The sequence below is a fragment of the Citrus sinensis genome, chromosome 6, assembly GCF_022201045.2.
Source record: "Citrus sinensis cultivar Valencia sweet orange chromosome 6, DVS_A1.0, whole genome shotgun sequence".
Lineage (NCBI taxonomy): Eukaryota > Viridiplantae > Streptophyta > Magnoliopsida > Sapindales > Rutaceae > Citrus > Citrus sinensis.
In genome coordinates, this window is record NC_068561.1 from 1,474,713 (window position 1) to 1,485,745 (window position 11,033).

The 11,033-nt window shown below is 34.4% G+C and overlaps 2 protein-coding genes across 2 annotated transcripts; both read right to left on the reverse strand.

The window, feature by feature from the left end:
* Positions 1-2,130: 2,130 nt before the first annotated feature.
* LOC127902958 (probable LRR receptor-like serine/threonine-protein kinase At3g47570) lies at positions 2,131-2,859 on the reverse strand. The gene has a single exon (XM_052443083.1). The coding sequence runs from the start codon at positions 2,857-2,859 to the stop codon at positions 2,131-2,133; it is 729 nt and encodes a 242-aa protein (XP_052299043.1).
* A 299-nt stretch (positions 2,860-3,158) lies between these two features.
* LOC112498586 (receptor kinase-like protein Xa21) lies at positions 3,159-8,736 on the reverse strand. Its single transcript, XM_052443293.1, has 4 exons — positions 8,446-8,736; positions 7,730-7,871; positions 4,477-4,767; positions 3,159-4,294 (listed from the first exon to the last, which is right to left on the reverse strand). Exons 1-4 carry the CDS (start codon positions 8,734-8,736, stop codon positions 3,159-3,161), a joined length of 1,860 nt encoding a protein of 619 aa, XP_052299253.1.
* Between the last annotated feature and the right edge of the window lie 2,297 nt (positions 8,737-11,033).

The window sequence follows — 11,033 nt, forward strand, 5'->3', positions numbered from 1 at the left end:
GATATTATGGTTCACCATATAAAGTTCTTTGGAATTTCTATGCGATGTTCTGTACAATGTCATTGACACCAAATTTCATGATTGCTTCAATTCTATCCGAAGTTTTCCACACATTAATCAACCACTTTTCTGGATTTTGATTCTTGGACCGGTAAGCCTCTAAAGTCTACCATAGACACTATGTTAACATTTCTGTGTATCAATGTGTGTGTGTGTGTGTGTTAGCAAAATGTTTTGAATATTAATTTGATAATAAGTTTCCTGCAGAAAGTTCCCAACTAGTGGATTTGGTTGTATTATATGATGCCTACCTCTTGGGCACTAAATGGTACGACTACTTCACAATATGGAGATATATATTGACGAGGAAATTACTTTATTTGGTGAAACAAGAACGTTGTCTTCCTTCTTAGAAGATTACTTTGGGTTTCACCATGATCGCTTGCCGATTACAGCTACTGTTCTTATTATCTATCCTCTTGTTCTCGCAATTATTTTTGCACATTGTATAGGAAAGTTGAACTTTCTCAAAAGGTGAAATTTTTTTTTTTAGAGAGGGTGTAATGTTGCAGCATATATAGCGTAGAATTAGAATTTATATTCTTGATCAATATTGCAGCAAATCGTTGAACACAATTTAGCTCTTCTATGAGCTGAACAATTACGATGATATCATCTCCTCTGTAATTTCTAAAACTGCCTAAAAGATCTCTTTAGGGCTGCTTTCATTGCCCTTTACCAAATTTACAACATTTTCAAAGGCAATAGCAACTTGGGCTTCAAAGATTATTGCTTCTGCTAAATTGTAGACATTAATTTACGGATTAAGCCAATTCGGCTCAACATCACCATTAAAGCCGGAATTTGTAACAACTGCCCTTAGACCTGCCAAGTTCTTTTAGGCACTAACATCCACATCTGCATTAAGCTTGTACTAATTTTCTAAAGAGGGAGTCCGAATTGGCTTATTAGTACTGTTTCTACGTTGTTTTATCATCATATTCATAGACCAAAGGGAAAAAAAAATCCGAAACTTTTTTTTTTTAATTTGACACAGTTTGAATACATATGCAGTCGAAATTCGCAAAAGTGCATAGGTTGCTAGAATGTTATTGCCTCTATCAGGCCCCATATTCATTCATTGAGGCATTTCATCAAATAGTTTTGGATTTTCATCAAACAGAGGCTTGAGAAGTTTCTCTTTTATCAACCACTGGCAAAATATGTTCAATGATCCAAGCAAGGGTAGTTTGGTCTGCCTAGTTCCCAACAGTTCCTACGCCAAACGAAGATCAAACGGATATTACAATAAACTAATCAAGCTCAAAATCAACGCGAACAACAAAAGTTCATCATATTGCCGCCTCTAATTGGAATACTCCGTACAGCCAAAATTTTTATTATAAACCTATCGAATTATACAATTGTGATAAAATTGTTATTCCCTTCGACAGCCATGTTTTCCCTGTCTAAGATCAAATTTCACTTCCTTCCATTTGATGGAGTTTTCAACTTTGTTGCCTTGTGATTCATAAGAATATGACTGTAAAAAAACATAAAACATAAGTAATGAGCCTTTTATTTATCTCACAATAGACAATGTAAATTTATATCACTTGGGCAAAAGCTACAAGAGAATATTATATTATCTAGTTATCCATTTGCTTGTTGAGCACATTTTCATGTTTAAGGAGAATGGTCTTGACTGATTGTAGCTCATGGACAACATTAGTTATGTTCATTCGATCTTGTGGTGACTCCATTGAACAAGCAACTCCAATTCTGACCATAGAATTGACACAGGCTAATCTGCTGTTGATTCTTGTTTGCCTTTGCCTATGGTTATCAGTACCAGCCAAAATTTCACCATCATTTAGAAGTATTGGATCCACAATGTCCATCACATGATCAGGCAAGGCCATTCCTGCAAATCTATGAAGATTCAAGTCTCCCTCAAACATAACATCCGTGGGTTTTTTTGTTGTCACCATTTCCAACAACAATATTCCATAGCTATAAACATCTCCATTTGTTGACACCCCACTTCCAAGGCCATACTCTACCATTTAATATAAGATTTATTAAGAAGTTAGGAGTTGCAAAAAGAAATTAAAAGACAAAATATATAAATTATGAAATAGAATAAAAGTTATAACCTGGTGCTGCATAGCCAATTGTTCCCCTTACACCGACGGAGCTGGTTAAAGCTGGATTTGAGACTGCTTGACGAAAAATTCTAGCTAGTCCAAAATCACCAATTTGAGCAGTCAAGTCATTATCGAGAAGGATATTACTTGGCTTTAGATCACAATGGAGAATTGGTTCTTGGCAGTGGTGATGAAGATAGTCTAGTGCAGATGCCACATCAATTGCGATGATTATTCTCTGAAGAAGGGTGAGTTTCTGAATTCCAATTTCTTCATCTCTTTGTGCAACTGCTTCTGGATGCAACCATTTTTCAAGACTCCCATTTGGCATGTACTCATAAACAATAGCCTTAAAGTCATTACCTTGAAAATCAATACTTGAGCATGAAGTTATGACCTTGACAAGATTTCTATGACGGATATTTTTCAAGGCTTTGCATTCAGCCTTGAAACTCTGAGAAGCTCCTTGGCGTTGAAGGTTAATCACTTTGATTGCAACAATAGTTCCATCTTCATCAAGTAATCCCTTATACACTGAGCCTTTTTCAAAGCTACCCACTCCAATCAAGTGTGTTGATGAAAACCCATCAGTCGCTTTGAAGAGGCTTTTATAAGACATCTTTGGAAATGTTTTTGTTGTCATTGGTCTTGAAGGTTGCCTGGAAGGCTCCCTCCTCCATTTGTGCCAATAGAAAATGAAAAATGACACCATGACTAATCCTGAAAAGGCACTTACAGTTGAGATTATTATTTTCAATCTTCGAGAGATCTTCTGACTACTTGATTTATTCTCGGTGCATTTGGGCAGCTGCAATTCAGGTATGCCCCCACAAAGTCTATTACAACCCACAATTGATATTGCACTTGCATTTGCAAAAATTCCTTTTGTTGGTAGTTTTCCCTCGAAATCATTGAAGGATAAGTTAAGATATTCCAGAGAAAGAGTCTCGAGGAATATTGGAATTTGGCCAGACAAATTATTCCGAGAAAGATCAACCTTTTTAATACTTTTCAAATTACTGAAAAATGAAGGAATAGGTCCGTGGAGTAGTTTCCCACTAGATAAATATCTTCAAGACTTGAGCAAAGACCAAGTTCACTTGGAATTTCACCAGATAAGTCATTACTAGACACATCAAAAATCCTCAAAGCTTTTAGATTACCGATTCTTGGAGATATAGATCCAACAATGTGGTTTTGGGCTAAAATCAGTGAATTTGAAAGAGAGGATATATTGAAAATCTCTTCTGGGATAGTTCCACTGAGGTCATTTCCAGACATTTCTAAAAGTGCCAATCGTTTCAAATTTCCTAGACTAGAAGGGATGACTCCGGATAAATTGTTATTGCTTAATACAATTTCACTTAATGATGACAAATTTCCTAGAGTGGAAGGAATTTTCCCTGAGAAATGGTTGCCTCCAAAATCCAAGCCCTGTAAGTTCAAAAGCTTACCCATTTCTTGAGGAATTGTGCCTATAAATTGGTTTTGCTCCATCGCTAATAAATATAAGTTAACAAGGTTACCTATCCCTGAAGGTATGCTTCCATATAACTGATTAAACCCAAGGAACAAAACTTGAAGTTGACTTGACAGATTAGTTATTGAATGTGACAATACTCCTCGAAATTGATTTCTACCAAAACTTAGAACTCGCAATTTGCTACAGTTGGCCAAAGAATTAATAAACCCCATCTCATCACTTTCCCCGCTTCCTAAATTACTAGATTGTAAAATTAGGTGTGAAAGATTTTTCATGCCTCCAAAATTGACTGAAAATTTTCCAGAAAAACTGTTATTCGCAATTTGAATAACTTCGAGTTTTGAAGCATTGGATAAAGATACAGGAATGGATCCAGTGAAGAAGTTTTGGTCGATTTGGAAGAATTTGAGATTAGGAAAATTAAGACCTAAACATGATGGAAGACTCCCATGAATTTGATTTTGAGACACCGAAAAATTGACAAGGAAGGAAAGATTGCAAACGGAAGGAGGGATTTTACCGGAGAGGTTGTTTACGCCAATTGCAAGACTTTTCAACTCTTTCAATTGACCCAATGAATCTGGAATATTTCCTTCAAAAGAGTTGTAAGATAGAGACACAATTTCGAGGAATGTTAGATTCCCGAGAAAGGGAGAGATGTCTCCTGTCAAATTGTTTTTGTGTAAAGATAGTCCTTTGAGTTTGTATAGAAAGACAAACTCAAATGGAATACTTCCTACTAGCTTGTTTTGTCCTAAAGATAGTACTGTGAGCCTGGAGCAATAAGACAAGTTGGCTGGAATTTTCCCAACCAGGGAATTATTTGCTAGAAACAGAGCTTCTAACCTGAACAGACGCCACGCCCAAATTCAGGAGGAATTTCACCTTGGATAGTGTTATCCATAAGATTGATCTCTCTCAGGAAGCTGAGGTTGCCAATATGAGGAGACAATGAGCCACTCAAGGCTTTTGACATCAGGTCAAGGGCTATGACTCGTCTGTGCCTGCGACCGCATGTAACGCCCTCCCATTCACAGAAATGGCGAGAATCATTCCATGAGTTCAGGATTCTTTGAGGGTCATGAGCAATCATTGACTTAAAGGCCTGGAGGGCTGCACGATCTCCCTCCTCAAAGGCTGCAACATGCAACAGTGTGATGAAAAAAAGAAGCATGGATGGAAAATAAACGGAGTGGGTACTCATTTCTACAAGTGAGGAGGCAATTTCCTTGGCTTGCCTTAGTATGTGAGCTTCACCTACTTCTGAGAGTTGTAAATTCAAAGACAACAGGACAAGTTCAGACATAACACAAAGACGACGCCTTTCTTCCCTTTTTATTTTTTTTCTTAATTTGAAACTAGACTTGACTTGGTCATTTTCAAAATGTAAATGTTGGCCATTATCAGTTTGTTCACAAGAAAAAGCTAAGAAAATATAAATGTTGGCCACTATCAAATTGTTAAGGAAATTTGACATGATCGTTGGCCACTTGACAAAAGCTAAGGCAAAGTTGACATGATCGCTGGCCACTTGACAAAAGCCAAGGCAAGTTGACATGATCCACTTGAGAAAGTGAGTGGATTTTAAGCCTTTTGCGATGCGGTAATACCGCACACTGCACTAGAAGTCTTGCGATGCGGTAATACTGCACACTGCACTTGAACCTAAGACTTCAAGGCTTCTATTATTAAGAGTGGATTCCCTTAGCTTTGCGTCAAAACTGAATTTTAGTGAGAGAGCGCACAAAGTATTTTATACGCTTAGTTCTACCGCCTAAATTTCTTTAACTCCCCGTTATTCTATAATAATTCTCCATTTAAGAATTATTATAAAATAACTACTTATTACAATTAATTATTAAACTTAATTAACTAACAAATATAAGTTAAGGGTAATAAATATGATATAAATTATGCCAACCGAAAACCCTCAATCTAAATTTTGCTAGTTCTCGAGCAAAACAAAATGTAAAAACTGAAAATAAAATCTTACTGCAACACTTTTGCTGGTAATTTCGATTGCATTTTGCATACTCAATAAGCCTTTAAATCTCTAGGTGTTCATAGTGAACAAGTTATGTGAGGAGAGGAATTAAAACATTCAGCCTTTTACTATACACATAAACAAGTTCTTCTTATTAATTTAAATTTTTTTCGGCAATTTGTTTTTATTTTTGACTCCCTTATTGTGTAAAGCTAACAATGAGCCTATGGTCATGGCTTAAGTCAAGTGCTTGGATGATTGAATCGCTAACTCTTCATGTGATAAAAAAAAAAAAAAAAAAAAAATTGTTGAAAACTTCGATACTGCTAGGAAGCTTTTACCACCTTTATGTTTTGTTCTTTCATTACTCTAAAGGGTAAAGGTAGTCTTTTTATTAATTTGTTAATCCAACAGTAAGATGGTCATAGCTTGTCCTATGGACTACCCAGAAATTTGCAAACATTACATGAGGGATGATGTAGTTCATCACATTTTGACAAGCTTCTGGTTTATTTGAATTTTAGTTAAACAACAAGTGTATAATTTTGTCACGTTTGCCAATTTGTTTCATTGATATGGTTTCACCGTCATTGTCACCTAGATTACACGATTGTAGGGCGTCCGTCATTTATTTTATTTTATTTTATTTTATTTTATTTTTTCCCCTCTGTATTTGAATTATGAGTGGATATTTGTTCATGTCTTTTAATAGGGGGCAGAGTATCTATAGTTTTAACTCAAGGAACATGTGCACATAAGAATGATGATTAATTTAGTTATCAAAACTGTCCAATTTCTGAAATTGTTTTTAACTTCTCTTTTTGTAACTATCTTTAACTTCTTTATTTAAGGAACTTAAGCCACCAGTTGCAAATTTTATTTTCGTCGGTCCTTTAATGCATAAAGTTTTCTCAAAGAATTTTAGCAATTCTTTCCTCCACTCTTCAGTTTCGGTAAGTAAATTATTTTTAATTGTTGACCTTGGAAGTGTTTTTGGTCCCAACCATGTTCTCTTAGGATCTAGTTTTAAAACTTTGGCAAGATACTCCCACACTTTGAGATACGATAAGTTAGGCATATAGCCTCTTCATAATTCATAAGGTGTTTTACATATTTTCTTATAAGGTATTCTGTTTTTAACATGAAGCAGACAATATCGCTTCCCCCCACAAGTTCAATGGTGCCCCAAAACTTATTATCATGACATTTACCATGTTCTTCAAAGTTTTGTTTTTCCTTTCAACTACACGATTAGATTTAGGTGAATAGGGAGGTGTCACTTCATGAATGATATCATGATTCTCACAATAAGCATTTAACATGCTTGAATTATATTCATCTCCTCTATCAGTTCTTAATCTTTTAATTTTCTTATTAAATTGATTTCAAATTCACTTTTATAAATTAAGAACTTTTCAACTACTTCATCTTTATTTCTCAATAAATAAATTTTTGTATACCTTGAGAAATCATTAATAAAGGTAATATAATATCTTTTGCTTCCTCTAGTCATGGTATGTTTCAAATCACCAAGGTCACTATGAATTAAACTAAGAAGTTCAGTTTCTTTATGTTGAACTTGTTTACTTGTCTTCTTTGTGGATTTGGCTTCCACACACACTTCGCATTTGTCATTAGACAAGCTTAAACTAGATAGTAAACCAAGTTCTTTCATTTTCTTAATATAAGAAAAATTCACATGACCAAGTCTCCTATGCCAAAGATTAATAGAGTCAATAATATAAGCAGAAGAAGAAGCTTTTTTATTCATTATGACATTGAATACATTGAGTTTGAAGAGTTCTCCAAAGCAATACCCTTTCCCAACAAACATCTCATTTATTTTCATTACAATTTTATCACCCTCAAAAGACACTTTGATCCCAACTTTGCCCAGTATATAAACAGACATTAGATTGTATCCAATCTCAAGAACGTGGAGTACATTACTCAGTAAGAGGATTTTTTCATGTGTAAGCTTGAGAAGAATTTTACCCCTGCCTAGGACTAATGTAGACTAAGAATCGCCAAGGTAAATGGCTTTTTCTCCTTCCCTCACTGGAGTATAGTAAAAAAAAAATGAGTTTTTATTACTTCACATATGTCTTGTAGTACCAGAATCAATTACCCAATCTTTGCTTCCATCCACCGTGTTCACCTTAGAGACAACTATAGCAGCAATGATGTCATCTCCTTCTCCTTCAACCATATTGGTTTTAGGAGGTTTTTGTTGTCTCCCTTTCGCTGAGCTTTGTGTCTACATTGATTAGCATAATGGCTAATTTTTCCACAAACAAAACAATTACGTTTCTTCTTAGCAATGAGCCTTTTGGGGTTATTAGGGTGTCTGTTAATAGGATTGCTCTGCTTTTTATTAAGTTGAGGAGTGTTCTTTATTAGATTTGCATTAGAACGAAATTTCTTTGCTTTATCAAATACATCTCTAATTCTATTCTTCTCCTCAATCCTAACATGTATAATAGCATCTTTAAAACTCACTTGCTTTTTCTTATGCTTTGAGGTTTTGATATAATCTTCCCATGATTCTAGTAGTTTTTCAATCAAACAACCAGTCACAAATCGTTATGAAGAAATATTTCCACCCTTTTAAGATTATTAACTAATACGTGATATTCATAGATTTGCTCAGACATAGATTTATCATCCATCATCCGATAATGTAGAAAATCACTAATATATTATTGAGTCTCAGTATCTTCTACCATATATTTTTTCTTAAGCAGTGCCCATATCTCATATGCATTCTTATATGGATAATAAATGTCACAAAGGGAACTAGCAAGAGAATTAAGTATTGTATGCATGCAGACCTTATTACCAGCATTCCAAGTCTGGAGTTTCTTGTCGTAATCTTCAGTGCCCTCTTCTGGTGGTGATGACTGTAGGTAGTCAACAAGGTTATGAACATCCAGTACATGGAAGACCTTTTCTTGCCAGCACTTGAAATTTTCACCATTGAACAATTCAATCTTGGAGGCATCCGGCAAGTTTTCTGCAGTGTTGGAAGTGGAAGCAGGAAGATCATAAACAAAGAGGTCGGGAAGTCCAGGGGCTGCGGGTGCAACAGGTGCAGTGGCCAATGAAGGTGGAAGATCACTCATATTTGGTTTTAAGATTGTTAAAAATTTGATATGGAAACAGCGAAAGTTTGGAAGGAAACTGGACAGAAACAAAAAAAAACAGTCAAGCCATGCGACAACACTGTCCTTAAGACCAAACTCCGCGCCTCAAGATACAATATCTCGGTGCAAGATGGTGTAACAAAGGCAGTTTGATCTTTAGGATACAATGACTCTACTATTGTGAGGTTGCCCTCCAAATGACAGTGTAGAACAATAAAATGTACAACGATGAAGGCAAAAGCAAGAAGAACAAAGAGCGAGCTTTTCCAAATAAAAACAATGTGATATAATCGCCCTTTTAAATAGATACACACCCTAGCCCTTTTTTCTCTCAAAATTCAAATTATAATTAAAGAAGGATTAAAAATAATTTGAATCGAATTCTCAATATAATTTGCATTAAAATAAATAAATTAAAGCAAAGGGAATAAATATAAAAAGCAGCCAAGTTGGCGCACATATACAACACCCCCAATCCCCAGGGGGTTCCCCCTCGTTCCCAATTAATAAATTCTTAGAGCGGGCTCTATTTTTGGGCTTGGTCTCGTGCGCGTTAGCCCCCTCTTAAATCTTAATGGGAGAAAGCTACGGTGCAACGGTGATACGGTATCACCGTTGCACCCAGCCGTTGGATCCCACTGGATCCATTCATCCACGTGGATCCAACGGCTGGATGCAACGGTAATACCGTATTACCGTTGCACCGTAGCCGGACCCATCTTAATGACCTTGTTAGTTGTTACCGTATTATTTTTAGTTTTTATATATAAACCAACTTATACTCTCATGTCTAAGCAACCTGGGATATTGATATTTTCAAATACAACTCATATCTCTAACATCAATATCCACTGCATATCCAAACTTGAAAATTTGACAAAACTATACAGCAACCTTTTTATCAGCATTTCGAGTATATATATATCTTGATTCGAATTCTCGGGAATAGAAATACAGCAAACTTTTTAGCAGCATTGCTATAATGCTATTAAAGGAAACATAAAATAAGGGGTTACATTTTGAAATTTTGTCCAAAAAGTCACAAATACTCAAAACTATTATCGTTTTTTCCAAGTGCATGTCGCATTCTGATAGTCATTTTACACGTAAAATTTGGAAAAAAAAAGGGAAAGGCAGATCATAAAGTGACAATTGAACCACATGATGACTATCTTTTTTCTTCAGATTCAAAGTCTTTTGCTGTATGTTCATTTTTCAAGCATTTGACAAGGTAGCTGGGGCCGTAAGTTTAGACAAAGAGAAGCCAAAACAAAGACTGGGTGACACGCATAAAGATCCAATTACAAGGACCTGAGAATAAGGACCGCCAAATATACACATTATCAATGATTAAAACTTTTCAGTTAAAAACTGCTCTTTCCAACTCCAATGCAAAATTTTATTGAATATACAGAGCAGTAATTTTTTAAATAATTTTATTTAATTAATTATGTAAATTTAAATCTTAAAAAAGATAAGAGTTAAAAGAATAATTTAGATTTTATTTTTATTTTTTTAAAGGATGGAGTTATTGAAATTCATTAAATTACTTATGAAATTTATTTTAAGAAAATATTTTTTTATTCTAAAAAATATCCATAACCTAAATTGCTAGACCCCAAAAAAAATCCCTCAATCTATTTACTGTACGATCATTTTCTTCGAATTTTTTTTTTCTAAGTCGTCTCCTGGTCTTTCTTTGTCATCAACACCTATTAAAGGAATGAAGCACTGTTAATGATTGGATTAGGCTTCAATCTTTCGGATTTTATTGATATATTTTTCCTAGTCAAGTTTATTGGAATTCATGTAAATTGATTATCTTTTCGTGGTTAAGCCATATAATTAAGCAAAACAGCGCCATAGGAGAATGCAAAAATTTAAGTCAATTTTGTTATTTGGGCGCTGTTTTTTTTTTTTTTACTTAATGATTTAATTAACTTAATTTCAATCATTTAAGTCATTAAGTCCGTTTGCTTTTTCAACTTAATGAAAATTTTCAGTGATTAAGTCTTTAAGTTATGAAGCCAATTTTTTAGGTTTTTACTTAATCTAAAACGTACGAATTATTTCATCAAAAGATATTCTCCAAAATATCTCTATCTATTAATTAATTTTTATCCTTACCAAGATAAAATTAATAATTAGTATTATTACCCATATTTATAACTTGTTACAATATAGCGGTAGATTATTATTATTTTTATCTTTTTATTTTCTACAAATTAGCATTACTTATCTTCACAATTTTTTATGAATATTTTTCATATAAAAAA